This window comes from Phoca vitulina, unplaced genomic scaffold (genome assembly GCF_004348235.1).
Source record: "Phoca vitulina isolate PV1807 unplaced genomic scaffold, GSC_HSeal_1.0 scaffold6, whole genome shotgun sequence".
NCBI lineage: Eukaryota > Metazoa > Chordata > Mammalia > Carnivora > Phocidae > Phoca > Phoca vitulina.
The window spans coordinates 21,911,697-21,938,701 of NW_022589709.1; the positions used below are offsets into that span (position 1 = coordinate 21,911,697).

At 37.5% G+C, this 27,005-nt stretch overlaps 1 protein-coding gene across 4 annotated transcripts; it reads left to right on the top strand.

Moving 5' to 3' along the window:
* The first annotated feature begins 370 nt into the window (after nt 1-370).
* STARD4 (StAR related lipid transfer domain containing 4) lies at nt 371-26,981 on the top strand. 4 transcript variants are annotated; one of them, XM_032403868.1, is made up of 6 exons: nt 371-883; nt 7,796-7,909; nt 8,831-8,880; nt 12,674-12,800; nt 13,664-13,778; nt 14,931-26,981. In XM_032403868.1, exons 2-6 carry the CDS (start codon nt 7,805-7,807, stop codon nt 15,158-15,160), a joined length of 627 nt encoding a protein of 208 aa, XP_032259759.1. In that variant the 5' UTR covers nt 371-883; nt 7,796-7,804; the 3' UTR covers nt 15,161-26,981. The 4 variants fall into 4 exon arrangements, with proteins under 4 accessions (XP_032259759.1, XP_032259762.1, XP_032259760.1 ...); XM_032403871.1 differs by lacking the exon at nt 7,796-7,909 and having other exon boundaries at nt 396-883; XM_032403869.1 differs by lacking the exon at nt 371-883 and having other exon boundaries at nt 7,429-7,909.
* The last annotated feature ends 24 nt before the right edge of the window (nt 26,982-27,005 follow it).

Sequence of the window (27,005 nt, forward strand, 5' to 3'; positions counted from 1 at the left end):
AATTTGTAAACACCTGACATTTAGTATTCAGATTGGTCAAACATCCTGTCAGATGAAAACCAGAACACTTCGTGAGGCTGCGAAAGCCACCGGCTTTCTCTATTTTCAAGGTGGTCTTCTGATCTCCCTCATCTGAAGGCAAACGTTTGGCGGAAGACCAATTCGCCTTGTGGCAGTGACTGTTTATATGCTTTCTCACACAGCGCTTTCAGCTCTAAGTCAGGGAAGGTGGAGGCCCGCAGGATCCGTCATCTTGTTCCCGGGCGCCTTTTCTTCTCTTTTTCATCTGACTTCTGGTCCTGAGGTGGGTAGTGCAGCTCCGCGATAGTACATCTCCCCAGCCCTCTGAATTTAGGCCGGCCTTACCCCTCACTGTCGTCATTCACTCCCTCCTGTGTTCCTATTTCTCCCAGCCGGATTTACTGCCTCGCAAAATTTTTTTGCCATTAATTGGTCGCGGGAAACCCCGCCGGAGCCTCACCCACCCTCAACCCACACACACGCAGGAACCCTGGCCCGGCTCGCGCCAGGCCACAAGCACGAGAAATCATTCCATTCCCAGCGACCAATCAGCGCTCCGCACGCTGCCGCGCCAGCCAATCCAAGCAAACACACGTTGCCCTGGCCAACTTAGGCCACAAGCTCTTCGGTCGCACCCGGCGTCTGGCAGGGCACTTGGCTGGGGGATTCGGCCCTCTTCCCCTGAGGGGCTTGGTGCCTTCCAATTGGCTGCGAGCAGCGGTGGCCCGTCGCCCATTGGCTGCCGCCAGCCCCGAGGGGCGGGGAAGCCGGAGGAGCTCTAGAGCGTCCGTGTCGCGGAAAGCCGGCAGTCTGGTGCGAGCCCGGCGCGCCTAGCAGCGTACCACGCCTCGCTTCATCTCAGGTAGCCGTGGGTGCGGGCGCGGAGTCGTGGCGGAAGTGAGACGGCCTGGAGGGAGGGCGATGGGGGCTTCCGGGGCGCTCTCCCGGGTGCGTTTTCCGGAGCGGCCCCGGCGAGCGGGGCTGGGGAGGCCGGCGTGGGGGGTGGTGGACCGCGGCGTCCGGGCGGGTGCAGCCTCCACCCGTGAGAGAGGAAAGGAGTCCCCAGAAGGATCTCAGGCTTGCACCTCGCCTCTCTGCACCGCTCACCAGTTTAAGGACTTGGATGCCTACTAGGCGTCAGTTTCTGCATCCGTTAAATGGGGAATGGGTAGTAATAACCTTGCTTCTAGGGCCATGGTGAAGATTCACCGAGGTCGCGTTCCTTGAAGGGCGCAGTGCTTCCTGATTCGTGGTAGATGCACCGACAACGTAGGGCCCCATCTGCCCACAGCAAGCTTTGACTGAGGTGATACTGATGATAGAGGCAGCGTTTTCTAGGTTTACTGTCTTCCAGCTTCGGTCCTTTAACTCATGTAATTCCTCAGTAGAGTTACCGTTATCCTTAATGTGCAGTTAAGAAAGATTACCTGAGCTATTTTGGGATCAGGAGCCAGGACAAAATGACAGCTTTAGTGTGATGTCAGATTTTTTTATGTGAAGTCTCTTCCAGCTTGTGATCAACTTCCGGTGTTTTACAGAAGAGACTTTTAGACTCTGAAGGCAGAAGTCCTGAGTTGGAGTTCTGTCTGACTCCATCACTTATTAGCTGTGTGATGATGGACAAGTGACTTAGTTTCTCTGTTGGTACTTTCTCTGCAAAATAAGGATAATAGGATCAGCTTTTAAGGTTGTTTATGAAAATTAAATGAAATAATACAATTTAAAGTGGCCAGAAAGACTGATCACATAGTAAATGATCAATAAATGTTAGCTATTATTTTAAATAAAGGATTAGAGCATTAGGAGCTCAAACGTTAACTTGGACTCAAAGCTGAGATATTATTAGAATTTAATATTGCCTTAACTGTTGTAAAAAGTCTCAACATTGTTGTAAAGCTGATACTAGAATAAGCTAAAGTGAACACTGAAACAGAGGGAAGGGCATTGGTCACGTTGTGGAAGTGGGCTTCCCTGTTGGATTCCTGCTATAGCCAGTCTCAAAAATGAGAAACTACTGTATTTGACTGAGTTGGAAAAGCTAAATTACAAATTCAAGATTGATTGGAAATCAAGCATATGCTGAAATTTTTATGTTAGGTAGATAATATAATTTAATTTACAAGGTCTTGGTTTGCATAACATCTTGGGGAAAATCTATGGCATGTTAAATTGAAGCTATTCACATAAAACCCTTATCAATTGGGACATGGAAGTTTAAACAATTCTGATAATATCTTCTTTAACAAGTAAATTCTGACTTCATCATACTACATAGGTACAAACAGATTTTTATGACATTCACTTTTTATTAGAGGTTAAAATGTTTATTATGTTTCATATTTAAAATAGAACCTATGGCCATCTCCCTGTGATGTAAAGTTGATGAAAACTGGAGTTGTCTTGGTCAAAGACTATGGTGCTGATAGATGGCCACAAGACAATTTCTGACTTTGGCAGGCTGCCCCCTCTACAATGGCAGCCAGTGTCTACACTAGTGATCATTGCAAAGAAATGGGCATAGAAAACACGAACCAAAAGGTTAGTTTAAAGTAAGGGAAAAAAATAAGGAAAAAAAAGTAAGAGAAAAAAATGAAGGTGGACATTACTGAGCACTGAGTAATAGGACTGTCAAAAGTATACAGCCTTTTTGAAGGAGCTGCTAGATTTTGATACGATTAAATGGTACCTATTCTCTGATATGTAAGTGATGGAATTGGAGAGTTTCCTGTTGTAGGTCAAGAAAGGGAAAGAAAGAATTAGTAAGAGGGAGTTCAGAATAGTATTTAAAACATTTTCCTTACATTCTCCATAGGTGGAGATTGCAGTAGAGCATAGTGTATGCTTTCCTTTGAATTAATGGGAGTACTCTGTTTTATTAGAAGAGCATCAAGACCTTGATAATAACCCCATTAGTGTTCGCTCCCCAGTTCTGGAATATATTTCCAGAGATATGTTATGCTTGCCCACACACAGTTGAGACAGTAACCATTATTCTCTTTTGGACTTAATCTTGATGAAAAAAATTCATTTTTGGAATGGATGAATGAACTGCCTGGTTAAATACTTCATTTGGGCTAAAAAAGAGCTTTCTGAGTTTACACTTATTTGTTCTCCTTCTTTCCTCCTCCTACTCCACTACCCTTAAAAGAGGCTCATTAATAATTTTTAATGTTTTAGCTTTGTTGTTGTTGCAGTTCAGAGTTTACTTAAAAGGTGGAATAAGTCAACTTTGAGAGCAAAAACATCCATATCTGTAGTTCTGGGACCTGGTAGATACTAGATGTGTGGTAAATAAAATAGTAGACTTCCTTGAGAAATTGCTGTGTTTAATTATGGCAATGGAATTTTTAGTCATTCAGAAGCTCAAGGATGATTGGTGTAAACAGGCTCATCTTAGATATCTTGAGGTCTTCCATAAGTGAGACTAGTAGCTCACTGTCTACCTATTTTTCCTACTTTTATTTCCTGGCTTCCTACTGCATGCTAGACATAGGAGCATAACATTGAACAAGTCACATTTCCTGTCCCAAAAGGTTTATAGTTAAATTGAAAAAAAAAGATCACCATTGAGTAGTTACAGAGTTGCTGTGAGAAACATTGGTGGGGTGGGGGGGAAAATAACCTAGTCTTTAGGGGAGTCCAAGAAAGAAGAGTAGAAATTAGGCAGTGAAGCTCAGCCAGATCATAAAGGGGCCCATAAGCCATATTAAGGAGTTTAGACTTTATAGTAGTCAGTAAGAGGGAATGATTACTAAGGTAAGCACCTTAAAGATCCAGATTCTCATCTTTATAGGTAAGTTTTTATTGCTTACATTTGTGTAATGGATTTGTACATAGATAACATCTGTGATAATAACATTTTTACATTTCATCTTTGATTTCTATCAAGGAGATTTGAAAAAAAAAAAAAAAATCTTACCGGCCAACCACAGGAACCTGGCAGGCAGCCTTTGGGTTTAAAGAATATTGTTTAATCATAATGATCCCAGCAATAGATAAATTAGTTTTTCAAGTCTTCTCTAAGAATTTGTGTTTGTTTATAACAAACCCTTGATTAAGGTCATTGTACTGGCTATCAAGTTGGCAGTCTCTTGAGGGGAAATGAGATACTTTCCTGACTGGCACTTTTTGAATGAGCTCATCCACTTTTAGTCTATGGGTGGGATCTATATTTATTATATATTTTGCATCACTTACATCATTTACATAGATCCTAAATTCTATGTTATTGAATTTTCTATATATACTTTCCCATGTTTCCCATATTTTGGGATACACCACCCCAAAATATGCCACTTTGGAATAAGGATTATTTTGAGCTGAAGGCAATTCAGCAAATGCAGAAAGAGCTGTTTTCCCTCCCTCTACTGCCTGAAAGTAGGACATAAATTTCCCTTTGTGAAGGTCTTCCCTCTCCCCTCTCCTATACTAGGAGGAGAACAACTCATCACTGGAGGTAGAGTTGGCACCAAAATTGTCTGAACAAACTTACTTTACTACATTAACTTTCTTTTCTATTAATTTTGTCTCATATATTTACTTTCTCATAATTTACCACCCCTAGAATCCCAAATTCCTTTTCCTTTGTCTTGTCACTTTTCCGTAATTTATCACCTTTTGTTAGAATGGTATAGAAGCCCTAAGTCTAACTGCTTTTTTTGGGTCTCCATTTCTTTCTTTTTTGTGAAGGCCTCTACGTATATAAAAAATAAAATATTAACAGCAAATAAAATTTGTGTGTCTTTTCTTCTGTTAATATACCTTCTTTCAGTTTAATCTGCAGGTCCCAGAGACAGAAGCTAAGAGAGTAGAGAAAAAGGTTTTTTTTTTCCCCTACAGTTCTATAACATCTTGTTTATCATTTTTAATGGCTTGTATGCTTTGTTCTATGCTATTTAAATATTGACTACAATATTGATTTATTTCTGTCATCTTTAGTTTTTAGATAGTGGTTCTCAACCCTGGCTGAATAACAGAATGATCAATGAGGCTTTTTATAGAACCTAGATTTTGGGGGCCTACTCCAGAACAGGCCCAGTGAATCAGGCTGTCTGGCAGTGGGCCCTGAAATCTAATATCTAAAAACAGTGTCAAAGAAAACCAGAGGCAGATAGAAGTTAAAAGTGGCAAAGGCAAATCTTACTCAAGAACTATTACAGTAGGGGAAAAGATACATCAGTATAGAATTGCACCCTGTTCTGGAGGTGCCTGGGTGGCTCAGTCGGTTAAGCCTCCAACTCTTGGTTTTGGCTGAGGTCATGATCTTGCAGTCTTGGGATCAAACCCTGTGTCTGGCTTCATGCTCATCGTGGAGTCTGCTTTGGATTCTCTCTTTCCCTCTGCCCTCCACCCCATTCTCTCTCTCTCTCTCAAGTAAATAAACAAAATCTTAAAAAAAAAAAAAAAAAAAAAAAAAAAAGAATTGCACTCCAGTCTGAGTACAACAAGGACAGTGGGGATTTGTAGCCAAGGAGCAGGATAGGTGTCAATGGGTGGGAAATTGCTAAGAGGAAACATTAGAGGTAAGGGGGATTCTTGCTGAATGCAGAGCAGCATGATAAGATCAAGCGTAGGATGAGGAATTTTTGAGGGTGAGGGGTGTTTCAGTAAACTAGCTCAGCAGGATTCTTGCTAAAACTGAACTTAGGGGCCAAAGACAAGCCCAAGAACAAGGCCTAGTAAAAAAGAGGACTCAGAGGAGCCTAGGAAGGGAATCTTTGTCAACAGCTACAACTACTACAAAATAAAACAAAGGGGATTCTTATGTATGCATCTGTACTTGAGGATTGCAGCCTTATTTCCATAGAAGTTTGAGGCTTGACATTTCATTTAGATCTTTTCTTGATTTCCTTTTTAGTAATAACTTGATGGTTCTGTAAATTGTGCAGCTTTTCCCCAGAAGGATACAGAAGAAAAATTCTTTATTCTTTTACTGGAGTGCACCAAGGCACCAAAAGGACACAAAATCAAGACCAAACAATTCTTGTTTTGAAGCAAACACACTTCAACAAGTATTTTAGGGGCCTATTGTGTTCCAGGCAATGTTTTAGTTGGTGGGGATATAGTGGTAAATAAGGCAGTCAAAAGCCCCAGCTCTATTAGTTGGGGATGTGATGGTGAAAGGGTAGAATATAGTATACCAATAAATAAACAAGTTAATTTCAGATTGTGATAAACACTATGAAGAAAATAAAAGAAGGCTATAATAGAGACTTGCAGAAGGCTGTATTAAGATAGGAGGTTTAAAATGAAAGTTTCATTACAAGTTGTTTTTAGTCATGCTCAGATTTGGGATCTAATAATCCAGGCAGAGAAATAGCAAGTACAAAGCCCAGAGTCAGTGGCAAGCTTGGCCTATTTGGGGGGCAGAAAGAAAACCAGTAGGACAAGAATATTCTAGGCAATGAGAGGAGGTGGTGTGAATAGGCATCTCTTAATTTCTATTAAGGGTGATTCCTAGGCTTTGTCTTTGAGCAACTGGCTCAATTACCATTTTAAAAGTAAATTGTTGGGGCACCTGGGTGGCTCAGTCAGTTAAGCATCCGACTCTTGATCTCAGCTCAGGTCCTGACCTCAGGGTCCTGAGTTCAAGCCCTATGTTGGGCTCCATGCTGGGCGTGGAGCCTACATTAAAACATAAATAAATAAAAATAAAATAAATTGTTAAGATGGGGAAGACTGAGTGAAATTGAGGGGAGCCTGGGGTGATACCCATTAGGGTGAAGCTCTAAAAAGGCTTCTGGATCTGGGACTTTGGAGTTCTGTCTCTCTTCCCATTTCCCCTTCTCTCCAGCCTTTCCACATTTCAGCCTCAAGATAGCCAGAGTTTTTGCATGCTTGCATGTTGATCAAAGGCTCCCAGAGCAATTAGTCTAAAAGAAACCTGCAGAGCCTTGCATGGGCTTTTCTAACCCAGCCTAGGAAGTCATGCAGTCACAGACCACCTCTTGATGGGAAGCAATGTTTTTAAAACATCACAGAAGCTTTCATTATATCGTTTATTATCTTTAAAGTTAATAATCATTTCTCTTTAAAAACAATGTTGAACAGTAGCTTATCTTTGGAATTATTAACGATATATAAAATTATGAACCATTTGTTTATGCTGTACTGACGGTTCTAAAAGTCTTCATATGACCTCCTTCCTTACACAGATACCTTACTGAATCCTATAACGCTTTATCAAATGATACAAAATATTGAAAACGGTGCAGTTCTTCAAACTTTTGAAATTGTTCAGAGTTCTGTAACCCTAACCTGAAAGGATGTATGAACAGGTTTCTAGTTGTGCTTGTCATTAGTTTTCTAGAATGAGTCCTAAATCTGTTGGATGTTAAATTAAAAATTTAATGGCTGAAACTCTAAAGACTTTTTAAAAAAATTTATTCCTTGTGTATTTATATTTGTCGTTTGGAAACAGCAATATTTTTTTCTTTACATTATCTAGAATTCTATAAGGTATTTCTTTTTATTATATTCCTTTAGAAAGGGAACTAGGATTGTAGTTTACTTTTATATGAGTGATTTTAATAACTTAAAATGTGTGATACTCATCCTTGACTAGGTGTTACTCATCTTGGCAGCTTTTAGGGAAAAAAACCTATGCCCAGGTCCTACTCTCAGAGATTCTGATTAGTTGATTTGGGGTGGGATCCAGGTATAAGTATCTTTTACGGCTCCCCAGTGAGTCTATTATGAAGCCATATTTGAGACTCACTGGTCTACTGCTTCAAATTGTGGCATTTGCTGATGCTCATCTTTGTCTTTGTAACAGAAGAAAAAAATGGAAGGCCTGCCTGATGCTGCTGCTTTTGCAACTAGACTTAAAAACACTCTCATCCAGTATCATAGCATCGAAGATGATAAGTGGCGAGTTGCCAAGAAAACGGTGAATTATTTAAATTACTTATATATGGCATTTATCTTCTATCTAGTGAGATGGTTGATGACTTTCAAAATGGTAAGGGAAAATAGGGACCATACTTTGGGTGGATGGCAGGATAGATAATTAAGATAATAAAGTCGGTGGTTTGACATCTCACCAAGGCAAAAGCAATAATCCTGCACTGATTTCATTACTGCTTTAGATATTGGACATGAGAATAGACTCTGGCAACACGAACCTAAAGAATAGCTTCTAAGGTCAACATATAAAATATAACATGTACTGATAGTTTGAAATAGTTCCAGATATTTCAACAAGCCTGTGAGGGTGGCCAGTTAGTATTCTTTTCTACTGGTATGACTTGTCCAGACTATCACATGAGTGTTGACAGAGCTGACCCTAGGACCCAGGACTCTTCTAGTGAAGTACTCTAGCTAGTCTGATATTCAGAATTTCTTGGGAAATGAACAGAAAAAAGATGTAGGGACTAATTCAAGGTCGCACTGTCATAATAGATGTGAATTGTTTGATTTTGAAAAAGATATGAGCAAGTTCAGAATGAAATATTTAGCATTCCTCTTGTCTTTGTCTAAATGTGTCAGTAATGGTAAACAGATAAGATTGGAGTGAGGCAAATAATAATGGCGGGTGCGGATTTTAACAAGGTTTGCTTCTCATTAAGCTACTGAGAAATCTGTTTTGGACATCCGTACTTTAAGCAAACTGTGAAGAACTTTAGGATACAGAAGAAAATCAAATATGGATCATTTTGATGGTATAAGTGACTTTTATGTATCTCTTTGAATATTTACTTAAGTTTTATTTTAATGCAAAGACTGATGTTCTATAACTTGAAATTGTCAGTTTTATATCCAGAGTTCCACCTAGGTAATGATTTATGCCCATATACTGTTATTTTTCCAGAAAGATGTAACAATTTGGAGAAAACCTTCAGAAGAATTTAATGGATACCTGTAAGTAAATTCTTGTAGTTTTATGTAGCTCTTAAGACATTGCCAGACTTCATATATATATATATATATATAAATGATCACTAAATCATCATTGTCAGTAAAATTTGACTTTTAAGATTTGTGAATTGTGTAAGGCTGTTGAATCACAGACCTGTACCTCTGAAACAAATAATACATTATATGTTAAAAAAAAAAAGAAGAAGATAGTAGGAAGGGAAAAATGAAGGGGGGGAATTGGAGGGGGAGACGAACCTTGAGAGACTATGGACTGAGAAACAAACTGAGGGTTCTAGAGGGGAGGGGGGTGGGGGGATGGGTTAGCCTGGTGATGGGTATTAAAGAGGACACGTATTGAATGGAGCATTGGGTGTTATACGCAAACAATGAATCATGGAACACTACATCAAAAACTAATGATGTAATGTATGGTGATTAATATAATACATTAAAAAAAAAGATTTTAAACTTTCTGAAGAAGCATATCACCTTATGAATTCAAAGCCTTTAAAGTGTCCATATCTCTTGTGGACTGAGTTGATAGTAAGGGAAATCATAAATAATGATATCGAATGGCCTATAAAAATCTTAAATTTCTTAGCACAGTGTATAACTCCCTTCTAATATTCTTCTATATTTACTTAGTGCTGTAGCATACTTCAAGAATTTATCTTAAAGAAATCATAAGAAAGATAATAGTTAAGTACTTATCTCTTCCATCACATTACTTATAATATTAAAAATTACAAACGACTTGAATAATCAATAGAGATGGTTAAATTTTGAAACGTGATATTTTACAGTCTTTAAAAACTATGTTTTCAAATATTAGTTTAAAACACAAGAAAATGCTCAAGCTGTAAAGTGAATAAAGCAGAATATGAAACTGCATGTAGAATTGTGCGTTGACTTTAATTTTTATGTATTAAAATATTTTTACTTAACACCAAATACACACCTTGAGATGGCTGCTTTATAGGTGATTTCTATTTCCATTTTTTGATATTTGCATATAGTTGAACATGAATTATACTTTTCACCAGAAGGAAAAAATACTGTTTTTTAAAGCCAGTAGAGAGACAGTTGCCTTGTGTAATTGGAGTGGAATGTTCATATCCTTGGGACTCAGTCCTTTTAAAAATGAAACTGTGGGTCCCACTTACTATGTGTTCTCAAGTATAATACCAAAGATAGCATTTCCAGAAAGATGAGATACAATATTTATGACAAGGACCAGGAAACTAGAGCTGTGGATTAAGCATTGTAAGCAAGTGTGAAGTTAATCCTTTAGATCACTGATTTCCAGTGGGGATTGAAAAGCACAAACAAGTGCCAAGGGAGCATTATGCTTGGTGATTTGAGGGGACTTCATTGAAGAGCTAGTATATGAACTGAGCTTTAAAGCAAGAATGGGTTATTTCTTAGGGAATGAAGGACGGATTTATATTCCAGGCAGAGGGGATTGCATCTACTACATAAACACAGATGGAAAACACTCTAAGGAGTTTGTTTAGGGAAGTAGAAGTGATGTTTGTATAGCTGGAGCATGAAGTATGAGGGTAGGGAGAGCATGTCTGAAGGATTTTTGAATTCTAAAGTAAGGAATTCAGTATTGTGCTTACCTTTGCTCAACCCTTACTCCCACCTCCCAGGTCGTCAAAGATTTTGAACTTAATCTGATAGCACTGTGAAAAATGGAAATGAGCATGGAGAGTTTAGAGAAGAGGTTTTAGCCTGGGAGTCCATGGCTAGCTTCTTAAAGTTTCCTTAAGATCATAAACATAATTTTGTGTCAATGTTATATTCCTGGGAAGAGATCTTTGGCTTTTTTTCAGAAACTTAAAGAGATACATGGTCCAAAGAGCTAGAAATGGTTGCAGTGTTGAGTTGGACACAGAGTGCCCAAACTAAGGACGTAGCATGAGAGTTGAAAAGGGCAAGCGAATGTGAAAGGGATCTAATGGTGGTGGTGGTGATGATAACTAACATTCATTGAGAGCCAAATATTGTTCTAAGCACTTTACATCTAGGAAGTCATCTTGATAAAACATGGTGACTTTTATTCTGACTATTGAAATGGGATCAAGAGAAAAAGGGTCAAAAGTTGAATCCCAGATGTCTAATTTGGGATTAATTTGTATTGCCCCATTCCCACCCTCCACCCCAAGTTTAGAGAACACAGGAGGGAAGAGCAGATTTAGGATGGGGGAGACAGTGTAAGGTTGAGCTGGAAATACTTACAAAATGATAAAACAGCTTCAGATGCTTTAAAAAAAAAAATATTTTCAAAAGACCTGCCCAAAATGTTACTGATAGAGTTAAAGCCAATCTATCTCTAATTTCTTCTCTTTTCTTTTGTCCCCAGAGGTAGCTACTGTCTTAAAGTGTGTATTCCTGTTTTATACTTTGACCACATATATATATATGTGTGTGTGTTTCCTTTAGTAATTTGCTTTTGATTTTTTCCATTTAATACAGTGTTTTTTTCAGGATTTAGCCATGTTGTTACATGCAGAGCTATTCTTTCACGTTCATATGAAAATATTACGATGTGTTTAGCTGTGTTTGTAAATTTTTAGGTTGTTGACAATTCTTCCTTATAAAATACAGTGCTATAGTAAACTTCTTTAGTATATGTCTCCTTCTGTACACATGTGTGATTTTCTTTGGGTATGTACCTGGGTCTTAAGGACACGCATCATTCAACTACTGTAGACGTTGCCAAATTAATTGCTCTCTAAAGTGGTGGTAGCAGTTTGAGAGTTCTCATTCCCTTCCATTCAATACTTGTTATGTTTTTACTCTGCCCGTCTCAGGGATATGAGATGGTATCTTGTTAGTATTTACTTAGTACGAGTGAAGTTGAGCATCTTTTCCAAATTTACTGACATTTCCGATCAATCTTAACGTATCTTTTGTCCTTATTTTCTTTGGATTGTCTTTTTCTCATTGGTTTATAGGAATTAATTATGTATTCTCTATGATAATTATGGCTGTTTATATGTGTTGCACATACCTTCTTCCAGTCTATGGCTAGTTTTTAAAGAAATTACTTATTTTGTCATTTGTGGTATGCAAGTTTTTAATTTCAACTGTCTTGTATTATTTGTGTTTTTGTTTGTTTTATGTATTCAAGAAATCCCCCTGTATCCTGAGGTCACAAAGATGTATTTTTCTCAAAGTTTTAAATTTTATGTAGTGGTCTTTAGTCTGTCTGGAATTAATTGTTTTGAATGGTGTCAAGTAGTGATTCAGTTTTTAATTTCTCTTTAGGGTAAGTACTGAATCAAAGCGCCATTTATGCAATAGTACATCCTTTCCCCACTGATACTTAGTGCCACCTTTGAAATATGTCGAGTTCTGATACTATTCATGAGTCAAACCTCTGTGTGCTATTCCTGGGTGACCTATTTTTCTGTTCCTGTAAAAAAGTTTTTGAAAGTCAGAGTAAAAATATGTGCATACTAATAACATGTTAGAGCCTGAGAAAAGAATAGCATACAGAATAAATGAAGCTCGAGTGTTGTATGGACTGTTTTCGGCTACACCGTAACATGAAGGTACTTTCCTATGTTCATGATAACATAATTTAGCCTTCAGATCACTTGTTAGATTTGAGGGCAAAGAGTACATTCTGATAAAGTAACTTAATTTATCAGAAAAACTGTTGGGATTTATTCCCTTTAAAAAAAAAAGCTGTATTAACTTTTACTCTTTTTGAAGTTGGCTCTGAACTATGAGGGCGTGCTGAAATTTTTCATACTAATAGCATTTGACCTTAATATTTTTTCTCCAGTTTCAAAGCCCAAGGTGTTATAGATGACAGCGTCAATAGTGTCATAGACCATATACGCCCAGGTCCCTGTCGCTTGGATTGGGACAGCTTAATGACTTCAATGGACATTTTGGAACACTTTGAAGAGGTATTTATTTAGAAACATTACTTCAGATTTTGGGTGTGTGTGTGTATGTGTGTGCATGTGAGAGAGAGCATGTGAGTGTGAGCATGTGCACCTACTTGTATTCATTGTATTCATTGTTTTGAGAGTAAGTAGTCGTGGCAGAAATCTCAGGGGAATCCTTTCTGCCTTTTAAAAAGCTTGAGTTTCCTCATATTAATGAGTATTAGTCAGAACTGCGTTTGTTTTACACAGTAGCTCTACCCTTGCTGCTTAAGAAAACTGTCAGCTCTTTAATTGTAAAACTTAAGTTGAGATTCTGAAATCTAAAATTCTAAAAACAACACCATCATATTCAGGTTTCTCGGTAATCGTATGTAGGTTTTTCCATTAATGTTAAGCCAAAATCAAAGACCAAAAATAAAAATGCCACCTTAGGCATTAGAGAATGATGTAACCAAAGTGGGTTGTCCTCTTTTTCTATTTTTGTTAATTCATTTTTCCCATGTTTGAATTTCTTTATTGAAACATTTGGTATTTTGGTCCAAATATTTGTGGATTTTTATCTTAAACACCTATAGTCTACACCACCTACTTCCGTGTTGAGTATCATATAGGATACAAGGCCACTGCATTGAGTTAGAGATTTAGATACTGGGTAACTTACCTCTTTGTATTTTAATCATAACCTTATTCATTCCCATACAGTGGCCATGAGGTTTAGACTAGAGATCTAAACCTATCAGAACCACTGTAAGAATTACTATTAATAAGAATTATAAATACATTTTAAATGAATATTAGTTTTTTTACTAAGGGTTAATTTATGATATATGAGTCCATATATGTTTCCTAAGTAGTAACAACTGTCACCTCTTCTCTTTCAGAATTGCTGTGTGATGCGTTACACTACTGCGGGTCAGCTTTGGAATATAATTTCCCCGAGAGAGTTTGTTGATTTCTCCTACACTGTGGGCTATGAAGAAGGGCTTTTGTCCTGTGGTAATGATCTCAAAACCTTATACTTTCTTTTCATTTGTTTTAAATATTTGAGTTTTCCCGGCTGGATGTTTCTATGTGAGATATATTTTCAGCCTCACACTTATTTTATAATCACTAAGCTTTGCAAATGCTACATCACAGGAATTAAAATAACAGTATCAAGAAGGGTTTTGAAATCTTCCTGGTTAAGTTTTTATTCTCAGTTACATGGTATCCTCCAGGTCACAGCTAACAAACAGGAATCACGTAGCTGCCTCTGAGAAAGGGATGTAGTAAGCAGATTAAGTCACTCTCAGAAAATAGCTTCTTAGTCATATCCATAGAAAAAATAGGCATGGTGTGTTAGAATATTTTTCCTTCCTTGAGCTGTGTAGTATTTTTTTAAAAAATGAAAAATACTGCTATTAGAAGGCTCCTGTTTCCTAAAATATATCTATAGGTAAATCAGTCTTTTTTTGTGTATAGTATATACTCGAGTTGGCAGTTGTAGGTAAATATCTGCTTGTTTACTCTTAGCCAGCCAGTACCAAAGTTGGATGTGGCGGTGCCTTTAGGGAGGAGTGGTGGTGCCACAGTTTTGATTTTTGGCACCTTGAGGCCTGGATGCTACAGCCAAGATTCATAGTTTCCAAGGAGTTACCAAGATGACATAATGTTACCTATTCTGATGGGATTGGAACTTTCCCCATTACCTCTAGCCCTCTGTCAGAATTCTACTTGGTAATTATCTTTTTCATTCTTCTATGGTCACTCTTTGGGCTTAGTTTTCATCTACATGAGTAAGAAGAAATAAATTATTATTTTATTATGTTAATCACCATACATGACATCATTAGTTTTTGATGTAGTGTTCCATGATTCACTGTTTGCGTATAACACCCAGTGCTCCATTCAGCACGTGCCCTCCTCAATACCCATCACCAGGCTAACCCCTCCCCCCACCCCCTCCCCTCTAGAACCCTCAGTGTGTTTCTCAGACTCCATAGTCTCTCATGGTTCGTCTCCCCCTCTGATGTCCCCCCCTTCATTTTTCCCTTCCTACTATAAGAAGAAAAATATTTAAATGAGAAATCTGATAATATGATTGTATGAGAGTTATAGACTAATCTCAGTCACTGCTATTAATGGTGTTATTTTAAAATTTCCTTGTAGGGCTAAGCGTTGACTGGAGTGAAAAGAGACCAGAATTTATTCGTGGATATAACCATCCTTGTGGTTGGTTTTGTGTTCCACATAAAGACAATCCACACCAGAGTCTTTTGACAGGCTACATTCAGACAGATCTGCACGGGATGATTCCTCAGTCTGCGGTAGATACAGCCATGGCCAGCACTTTAGTCAACTTCTACGGTGATTTACAAAAAGCCCTACAAAAGGCATAATACATTTAAACTTGTAGTACGATAGTCCCCCAAATCAACTTTTTCTCTCAGCTGCATGGGCTGTGAAAATCATCCTTTCCTCTCTTCTGTGTAGCCTATAGAAAAATTTGAGATGATTTGCTGGTTTATTTTATTCCTAAAGTAAATAGTTATCTAAGAGAGGGCATTTCCATTTTCTTAGACAGTGACTTCCACACTGTTTGGTACAGCAGTGTGTCTAAGCATGGAGAGTATGACAGACATCCATGAAGATGTAGGTATACTTCTTTGACCTGAACTCTTAAGAAACTGAATACTGCCTCAGTATGAATATTTTGGCTACTTGGAAATTAGAGAAAGCACAAGCTTCATGTTGTTAGTTAAAATCACCTGTTTTAGAGTTTTAGGAACATTTTCTAAGTTTTAACTATTTTTGGAAGCTAAATATTAGTGCTTTACTTTTGGTATGCTCTGTGAATTCGCCAGTATCTTGGACTAAAGAAAAAACTATATTTTATAAAGGTGAACTTCATTGTCAGGTGACTTGTACTACTTTAAGTATTGAAAAAATCAGAAATAGAAAAAGAATAGATACAGTAGTATAGATACAATTCAAATACAATTGTTTTGATACCTAGATAACATTATTTTGTGGATATCTTTAAAAATGTATTTGTATCTTTCTGTGCGTTTCTTTTGGAAGGCCTAAAAAGCATTTATGCATGGATAAAACAGTACAAAGAACTGCCAAATATGTGCTGGGGACACCACATTGATTGGATTGTGTGAACTGGTTGGTGGTACCCTATATTCACACAACAGCAAATTGTCTAGAAATCAAATTCAGTGAGTGTTTTGTTCATGTTTTAGTTTTGTTTTGTTTTTTTAAAATAAGCCCTCAAGAAATAGCTTTTAATTCTTAGAAGTATGTGATATTCTGTAGGAAAATAATCAGATTTTCAGTCTTTCTCATTTGGTCCATGTTCACATTTCAGTTTTAAAGTATCACTCACCTCATAAAGTATTACTAAGTACATCATAAACATTCACAGTTGTGACATAACTTCAGTCTGGAACTTTAACAAATACATTCATAGATTTGTCCACATGCCTGGATGAGTCATTTTATAACAAGCATGGACTATAACAGGTCCCTTATTCTGTGGCTGCCTTAAATGAACATTCCTGAATGATTTTAACATTCCAGATGATTCTTTGGCTTTTGAATAACCACCTGGTTTACTTCTAAAATGAGACCTTGAGGCAACTCAGTATATCCATGCAAATGTTTGTATTTATGTTTGTGTGGGCACACGTCTTGAAATCTTATCTTTCTGTTCAATGTGAGTTCTTTATGTGGTACTTACAGTATCCATTGTTTTGTTTCTTCTTCTTTTTTTTTTGATTAATTTTTGTATACTCTATATTTTATATTCTAGTATTCTGTCTAGGATGGTGAATGCCAGCAGATGTCCAATTATACGGTGCCCAGATTGGGTGAGGGATTTGCGATAAGATTGCCTGAGCTGGGTGCTCTTGTTGCCTGAGCTGGATACCCCTAAAGCAAATAAACTGTCCACTCAGTGACTCTAATGTTCTCTTTGTCTTTTTCAACTTATACCTCCAATTAGTGACTACATAATCCACTGCTGAATTGGACCCATTGCACATAAAAGGACCTTCACGGAAAAATTTTTGTTGCAATATTGAGTCATATGATAGATTGAAAAATAATATTTGAATCACCTGAAATTTATATGCAGCTTCTAGATGGCACTTTAGATCTGCTGGGCTCTAGTTGGCACTTTTTTTTAAAAAACAGCTTTATTGAGGTATAGTTTACACGCTGCACAACTTAACTGGCTGGAAGTATACAATCCAGTGACTTTTGAATACATTTATAGTTGTGCGGTCATCACCACAATCCAGTTTTAGAACATTTCTATCAACCAAAAAGACCCCTTTTGCCTGTTTGCAGACTCCTATCTAACCAAAGTTTAGCACAGTTGCCAATATACAGAAGATGAAAAAGATCAGAGTAGGTTTTATCTGGTTTTGTTTTTATGCGTAGAGGCATAGTTGATTCTAAGCTCAGGCCTTTTGTGGTAGTATATTAAATATGTTATCTCAAATACCGTAATTATACAAAAATTTAATGAATGGGTTGGGATTAATATTAAACATATAATTGAATCTGCTATTTCTGTAGCAGTGCTATAGAATAGAAAAATAATGTGAGCCATATACTATGTAATTTAAAATTTTCTAGCAGTCACATTAAAAAAGATAAAATGAAACAGCTGGTGTTAATTTTAATAATATAATTTATTTAACTCAGTAGATCCCAACTATTACCATTTCACCATGTAATCACTGTAAACACTCATTAGGATAGTTTACATTCTTCTTCTGTACTAATTCCTTGAAATCTGGTGTGTATTTTACTAATTTGGGTTAGCCACATTTTAAGTTTGCATTATCCACATCAGGCCAGTGGCCTGCATTGAATAGCACAGATCTGTAGTATATGTATTAGTTTGTCTTTTTATAATATGAAGTAATGAGTTTCATGGAATTACTCTCTTAAATACAAAATGTTTTCTGGTCTCTGGAGCCTTCAGTGCTTGCTAAGTGGGGACTTCTGAACATTAGAAATAAATTAGTTTGTAGTTGTTAATAAAATAAAAATTATAGCCAAAAAAACTTTTCCTTTAAAGATGACCCCTTTCAGAGGGCAGTGAATGAAACAAAAAAATATAATCTGCCTTGTTAGGTGGTTGATTATTTTCTCTAGCTTATAGCTAGTTTGCATCAGAAACCTATTTATGCAGGAAATATTAGCATAGTACTGTTTTCAGTACATGTTACCTATTTTTTTAAGGACATAGTTTCATACAAAAAATCATAAGTTATCATAAGTGATACTTTTGCATGAAGTTTTAGTTTGTATTGATAACCCTTGATTAACCTTTGAAGTTTAATGCAATACTTGGCAAAAATAATTGTGGGAACTTAGTGTCTGCAGTGATGTATAATATGAACTGCTAGAGTGTCTTCATTTTACTGTTCATCAAGGTTGGATGTATTTGAAATTGTAGATTTCTACATGTAAAATTATCTCCCAGTAAAAATAATTTTCTTTCTTTTTCTCCCTCCTCCTCCTTTCTTTACTAACTGAAAGGCGTATTATCAGCACTCAGGTTGAATTAAATTCACATCTCAAACTAAAAATTCTGCAGTTGAGGTTGCCTCTGGAGAAGATAGGAAAACATTGCACAATTTAAGCCCTTAATTGTCTATTGAGCTTTTGGGTATGAGTAATTTCCTTTGATGTAGATAGAGCTTTACCTATTGACTCAAGAGCACACTGGCGCCCTTAGAATCAGTGGTTAAAATCCAGATCCTTTTACTTACATGGATATTGCTGCTCTCTCCACCTTATGGATAAATTTTGAAACCCAGAGAAGTTAGGGGACTTTACCAGGTTTCCATCAGAATGTGTGTCAGATAATCACTTGTCTGGTGTATCTCCATTGCCTTTCTTACTCAACAACTTCTAGAAGGTGGGATCTGAGCATACAAGAAACATAAGAAGTTGGAATTTTAATTTCTTCATTATTTTGTTGTTTCCAAAGATTTTACATGTATAAATAAAAGTTCATCTCATACAATTCAATAAAAGCTATACTATATATAGATTTTATTTTTTAAGTTTATAATTCTTTTATGAGCCAATATGTAAAACTCGAACCTTTAATAAACTAAAAGCATGTTTTAATATAAATAAACTGTGTATTTATTTTTAAATTGCTATGAAAAATATCAATAAATTACTAGACACTCTTATCACTGATATGGTCTAAGTTGCTTTAACCCTCAATACTGAAAAATAGTTTCATATGTGTGAACTTAAAATATGTAATTTAACTTCCTATATTCTTACAAAAGAAAAATATAAACTGGAAAATAACGATTAATAACTCATCTGCTAACCTCTCAGCAAAGCCTCATAGAATATTAGCCCAAATACTGCTGAATTTTGATTTGCTATTATGTAGCCAGGATGATGATGAATGTGTTCTTCCCTTATTACAGCAACATATACACAGGGCTTACTGTACACATATTTAAATAATTGTGTTAACTTGATTAGGAATTGTGATCATTTCATTTGAAGTTGAAGAAAGCTGGAAGTGATGACACAAAGAGACTCGATCTGTGTTACCAGAAAGTAACTATGGATGCTGTGGGCAGTATGCAGTAGAAAATATGACTATTAAATGGTTTAAACAAACTGAGTTATCTTTCTCATTTAATAATGAATCTGGATATAGGTAATTTAGTGTTTATCAGTTCAAAGATGTTAGGGCCAGAGTCTCTGCAGTTCCTACTTTTCTCTCATAATGATAAGGTGGATTGACTAGCCCTGAAGATTACATGTACATTCAAGTCAAGAAGCAGGTGAAGCCTTGGCACCACTCATTGGTCTCTTTTATCAGGAAAGTAAAAGCTTTCCCAGAAACCTCCACTAGCTTTCCTTTCCAGTAGTCTCTGCCACATGACCACCGTTGCTGAAAGGGTGGTTGGGGAGGCAAGCATAAGGATTTCCAGCCTTTTGAAGAGAGGGATGGTGATGAATGGCTCTTTGGATAGCCAACATAGCATCTCTTAGGGGATCAGCTCTGGAAAGTGGGTGTAAAGCTCCTTCAGATGTCAATAGGAAACTGATAGACTACCAAAATAGAAATGAAAATAGCCAAGTAGTCATTCGCTTCATGAAAAATTTATTGAACCTCTTTCGTGGCAGACACTACGTAGCTATCCTTAGAAGTGATGGAGCCTCCTCTGTACCTTGTCAATTAAGGGCTGGTGTCACATGGCATTTAACATGAATGACCTTTGTTTCCATTACCCCATAATATTTTCAGAATATATAATAGGTATGATTATATTACAGATAATATAATAATAGAATATGTTATTTTATTCCTCTGGAGCAAAGGGTCCACTACCGACGGCTTCTCTAACTATGAGATGACAGAAAGTTGCTGGAAAACAGGAACTGCACATGTGTCCCAGGAGGTGGAGGGTGGAGCCGTGCTCCCTGTGTTATCAGCTGTACAGGTAATTAGGGGGCTGTACTGTTCTGCTGGTAAAAATAACGGTGGAAGCATAGCGTAAAAATACTAACCGAGGATTTTTATTCCTTATTTGGATAGTATTCTTTTTCAGGAGCTTTACCTTCCTACTTCGGTTTTGCTTTTGTGACATCCCTTAAATACAAAGCAGCTGATTTTTTAATTCAAGGAAGTGGTCTAGAGATTGTACAAAACCAGGTTGAAATAAAAAATGTGTTTATATAGTTAAAAAACGGACTTGCAGATGGGAGAGGTTTTTATTTTTCTCTAGCATTTCCCTCAGTTGAGAAGTCATTGTTTAGGATAAGTGTGTCTTCTCAACAAAGCAAGGATTTTGGACCTAATGGTAGTAGCAAGCTACAGTTGTGAGAGCAAGCCCCTTCCCCTCAGATATTTCATACAAATGCTTGCTCATTGAATGGCCAAGCTCAAGACTCACAGCTCTTTTTACAACTCTTGCAATCAGCTTCTTAAGAGTGAATGTGCACTTTTTTGCCTCTCATTCTCAGGTCCTGTAGGTTTGCAAGCATCATCATGCAGTGACCACTAATACCATTTGGTCCAGCAACTGGCAACTCCACATTAGGATTATTTCCTTAGGATAGATGTTCCCCAATACAGAAAAGGCTTTATGTAGTATTACTGAGAAAAGAAAAAGAATTGAGACTGAATCATTATGCAGCTATCATAAATGTTTGCGATGATTATATAAAAATGGTTGTGCTATAGGGATACATTGGTACAAAAAAAGTTATAATACGATTACAAGTCTGTAAGAAAAAAGTCAACTAATGCTAGAGAAAAAACAACAGTGCTTGCTTTTGGAAGGTGTTATTATGGTGATTTTCTACTTTTCTGTATTTTCAAATTTTTATAATGAAAAATCAGTTTTTCTATGAAGTGCTGCATTTAACTTTTATCCAGTGAACTGACTTTCTAGCAGCGAGAGCACTAGGCGAGGAGATGGGCAACCCAGATCTGTTCTCTTCCTTGCCACGAACTCTGACCTCCGATAAGTCACTACCTCCCTGGGTCTCACTTCTCTTTAATAAAATGAGCTTGTTGGATTAAATGATGAATAAGATCCCCTTTTAATTTTAATAATTTTAGGACTTTCATGACATCACTGTATAGTGTTTAAAGATGCTATGAAACTCAAAGTGTAATTTTATCTCAGAGAATGGGAAAACAGTTCAACTCCCTATTTCACAGGTAAGGAAAATGTCGATCGTGTCACTCTTAAATTGTAGTAACGCTTCAAATCACAGAATGCAAACTTTTGGTGGGCTCTTCGATGATTTATTATCATACCATACATGCAAATTGCTTTACAGATTTCGCAGCAGTAAGGAATATGCTTCTTTTGGCATGCTCTGACATAGCTGGGTGAACTTAACACAAAGTAACATCGGCCCTCACTAAGGTCAATTTCAACAGTCTACCAACATCCATTTTGCCACATGTCACATATTCTTCGTTTATGTTCCTAGGAAACACCAAAAAATGAGCATGTTTAGTCATTTAATCAGGTTATCCAACCTGAGTCCAAGAAGAAGCAGTTGTCTACGGCGTGCATGTCCTCTGCCCCGGGCTTTGGGCAGCGGAGAGCACCAAGGACTCTGTGTCCCATCTGGGAAGCAGGGACTCACGGTCAGTCACTGCCACTGAAGAATAGGGACGCTCAATCAAAAGCAAACGGGCATGATTTTGATGAATTCTCTACAAACATTTTCTGTATTTACATTATGGCCTAGGTCAGCTTACATGTTTATCTAAAAAATATTGTAATAGATCTCTGTATGAAGGAGTCAATAGCACCATTTTGACAGATTTTAGAAATGAAATGTTCACAGCTCCTTTTGCAGTACTTTGCAGTCAGACGTTGGGAAGGCGGCCTGTGACCTTGGCTGTGTAAACTGAAATTTTTATACTGTATCCTACATGCACTTGTTTCTAGCTAATAGCAGTCTAAACTATTGGACACGTAGGTTCCCTGTATATAACGGTATCCCATCAATCGAATCCTCCATGCTGCTCTGAGCTTACGTCCCTTGAATCCAGGAAACTTTCAACAACGGAGAAGTACAAATTTTTCCTCTAGGAAAAACGAGACAAGACATACCAGCTCATTTCACAAGCCTGAAAAACCCTGGTAGGAAGTATTCCTTTCTCAATGCCTGCTAATTGGGGTTTCCTGTGCACTCACAGTAGCTCTTAGCTTCTCTTCGTATCTCTTAAGACAGTATCTGCCTTTGCTGCTTGTCCATCGCTTGGATCATAGTCAACCTTTGTCCCTTCTTTGTCCCAACCTTTGTTGTTTCTTTGGCCCCGAGGAGTCCTGCAGCCATTCACTACTCACAGCCAGTATCTGAGACAAGCCAAGTGGCAAGACTACTAGAAGGATAGATATTGTGTAATCTGACTCTAGTTGGTAAATATTTTTTAAAAGTAAGTTTCTCGGAGGTCAAATACTGCCTGCCATGAGTGATAGAAAAGGGGATTTACAGAAGGCTGTGTAAAGAACCAAAGGGGAGGGAGAGGTAGAAGAGAGACTGACAGGACCAGCTTGATGTCTGGGGAAAGCAGTTGTGAAAATTTCACATCTTGTTGTCTGAGACTTAACTTTTTATTACAAGTTGTCTTGAAGTCTAAACGTTCAGGTGTGATTTATCCCAGTGGGTCGGCCTTTCAGGTCTGATAACTTAAAAGTGAAAATAACTATGACAGAAGGAACCTTGACATGGGCCTCTACTGGCAGAACTCCAGCAAGTGGTTAGGTGATTTTCTAGAGTCCCAGGGAGTTATTCAGATACTGGAGTTCTGCAAAGCTTACTCAGAAACCACTCATTGTTTACTCTGCTTTGTCAGTGGAGACCTCGCCAGTGCAGTTTTTGCTTTTAGTGACAGAGGCTTTGCTTCAACGGGTGACTTGAAAAAATGTCTTTGATGTGTTGGGTGATTTTTTATTCTACTTAGGAATGCACTGAATTAGCCAATCTCCATGTAGGAGATCCCAGAGGGCTAGATGCTCTGAGGAAATGCTGCACACTTACCTACCCAGAATAAGAAAGGAGGTCTAATTTAAACTTTGCACACGATCCAAGGCTTTTCTGCAGACTTAGTAATATTTCCCTGTAGAGGTTAGCCTTTCACATGGGTGTTGCTCCTTCACCACTGGGCCTGGCATTTCTCTGCTCTGTAGACTTGTCAGCCAGACCTGCCCCCTTCTTCCTCCCTCCCTGCAAAGATTCTCCCCATCCTTCAAATCCAGCCTGTGCTCCCATGAGGCTTTGCTAGATCATCATTACAGGCAGAAGGGAGTTTCTCCTTCTTTCCATCCCTAGAGGATGGATTAGATGTAGCACAGGCTGTGTCTGTACACCTGTTTTTTCTCTCCCAGCTGCAAAGCTCACTCCTAGTGGGGAGCCCACTGGGCTTAATTCATCTCTGAACTCCTTCATCGTACATAACTGTTTCTCAGTGAAAGTTTACGGAGAAAATGGGTGCCTGGGAAGTACTGGGAAGCTTCAGAATTGGCACATCATTTCCTTAAAGTGTGCTTGTGATGTAGGTCTAATATCCCCTAAACTAGTACTACTGTTTAATGTCTGGTTCTGAGAGGAAACTTAGCTATTGACTATGGTCTATTCATTTCTAAGGGAAGCAGGTGACCCAATTATTGAGAGAAATGTAGAAATGTGAATTTAAGTCTTGACAACTGCCTTCAAGCTCTGACCCATCAGTAAAGATGGGCAGGTGGGAGCATGGAATCCTAATCTTTTTCTCTTCCCTGTCCCATTCCAGTAAGGTCTCCTGACACACAGGAACTGTGAGGAAGCAGCAGACAATTCACCTCTTTTTTTCTCTGAGTTCTATAGTGTATCCCAGTGGTACATCCTATTATTAATTACTGCAACAGTTTAAAGAAAACAGCATATTATTTAGTTAGAGTCATGATATCATTTTAGATGTTCCTAATAATAAGCTGATAATAGCTTTTCTATGCAATACCTCATTTGTAACCTTTTGGCTACAGATGTTCAAAGTCAACAAAGGCCATGCATTCCTACATTTCTCAATATCTGGGTTACCTGCTTCCCTTAAGGCAGATATTGTGGAATGAATCATTTCTCTGTGACAGAAATAGACTAAGAGAAGGGCCCTTCTTGGATTTCTAAATATGTAAGAAAAGTAAAAGCAAGCATTTACTCAAGGCCCTCTCTTTTCGAAGAAATGAAGTATCTCTCAGAAGATCACTGAGATTGGGGATTGGAAAGTAGCTTCCTTACATAAAAGAATTGGCTGTTTGCCTGCCCTTCAGCTATTGATGAGCCCACCATGGTCATTGAAAGCCACATAATAAAGTATATTATTTCCTAAAAATGATTAAATGAAAATCCAGTTGATACAAATTACTTAAGAACATTCTGAAGGATTCAGAACCAAAGGACTCTCTTATTTCTTAGTTTACTAAAGTAACAGCTGAAGATTGACTTAAATATGAGCAAATATCAGTGTAAGATATCATTTACATGATTTTAAATATAAAGATCAAATTTCTAAAACATGCTCAAAATGCTAGAAAACTTTTTAATTCCCCTCTCTTAACCAGGTCAATTCATACTCTAAATTTCTTTTTTCAGGAATGATGCAATTTGGAGTTTTTAATTCTATAGGGATATTTCACTGTTAAGTTGTACATACAGCACAATTATTGTTGTGAGACCATCTGCAACAGAAACAAAGCTCTCCTAGCTTCCTCTGGGAATAAGAACCTTAAGCTAAGTAGAGGAAACCATGGGAATCTATATTCCTAGATGTCAGCAAAAAAGCATGGGGTGCCATGAAAGACCAGGGTCATCTTTTCTTTTTTTTTCTCCTGTAGAGAGTCAGATAAACATTTTAGGCTTTGATGGGCCATCCAGTTCAGTCTCTGTTGAAACTTCTCAACTCTGTCCTAGTAGTGTGAAAGCAACCAGACAATATATAAATAAATGAGCATGGTCGTGTTCTAATAAAAACTTTATTTATAAAAACAGGCCTCTGGTGGATTTGGTCTGTGAACCATAGTTTGCCTGATTCCTGAAAATTGTTCTTTGGAGATTTAAATTTATTTCCTTGGGTAATGATGGGGAAATTGCTTTTTAAAAAATGTGCATATAAGTTTTATATGTATATCATAAAAACCATAGATAAAAGAATGATTGATAGTCAAATAAGAAAGTATAAACAGTAACTTCTAACTCATGTACTAGTAATAATACCCTTTGCCTGATACCCTTAGTTCACCAGGCATAAGGAATTACTTAAACCCCTGTCAGCTATTCCCACTCAGTGAACTCACAAGAAATTTTAAAATTTCAAGGGAAACACAGCAACATCAAGATATGGAATGCAATACTACTATTGTGTTGTTTGGGCCTAACTACTTAATAAATGGACATGTTAGATAATTTTTTTGGCTTTGGGAGGACCATGAAAATAATACTGAGACTAAGGGTGTACGAATAGAAACACCTTGAGAACTTCTAACGCAAGTAATAACCTTGACAATAAAAAGTAAACAAAATCATAGCTCATGAATATGCTATTTGTACTCTATGCTACCGTGAGTCACTGCATGATAGGCGATAAAATAGGTCAGGTTAACAGGAGGCAGTTATAAGATGACAGTTTTCAATTTATAGTCATACTTATATCTTTTACAAACCAGATGAACTACTATACATGGTTCAAGGAAAGGACAAAGAAAGGACTAACCTTGTAAATTTTTATCCACAACGGATTGTGAGAGAATGAGAGCACTTAGGGAAAACAGCAGCTTTCAAAAATTCTAATGTGAAGCCTATTGTATTTGAGTGCCCCCAAATAATCTTTTAAATGGAAAAGAAATATTATTTTTAACTGACTGAAGATGAAATACCTGTCATTTTTAACAATGAGTCATAGCAAAGATTACACAGATGTAACCATTTCATATCCATGGGTTTTCCAGGTCAATCTTCAAAATGTGCTGAAAACAACTATTATGGACAAGCATCATTCTGTAGCCTTAGCATTGTTGTTTAGTTTCAAACTAAATTCTGGGCCACTAAGGGCCCTGCATTTCTCCAACAAGTCCGGGATCCTCCTTCCAGGGTTTTAGAAGATCTCACAAGCTGAGAGGGCAACCTGACGGCCAGAAGGATGGAACAAAACATTGATCTGGGAAAGGTGTTAGCAAACCAAGACACGGGAAAGAGTAACTGACTGGTGGAGTCCCATTTTTTCATTACTGAATAATGGGAATATACCAATATTCAAATAGCATCACTTTCAGTCAGAGCATGGGAAGAGGTTTCTTTCCATTTGGCTCATCTGAGCTCAACCAGGTCAGACACCCCTGGAGTCTTCTGAACAATGTCTGATTCCTGCAAAGGAGTCAGATGGTCCGCTTTCATTCAAGGCTTCCGTCTTGCTCTAGGTGGACCTCTGGGCCAGGTGAAAGGGAAAAGGCTGATTCTTGAAAGAAGTTAAAATCATGCAATCAAATCCTCTAGAGTATATCACAAACATTTATGAAAACTGGAATTTTAAACAAGCCAACATAAATTAGTCAAGTTTGTTATTGCTCTCCAAGGTAAGTATATAAATGGTTGGGCTTTGTGAGCTGAGATTATATTATCTGATCTCAGGTGATATTTGAACGGAGTAATAATGACAAAAACTGGCCCTTAGTAGATCAGAAT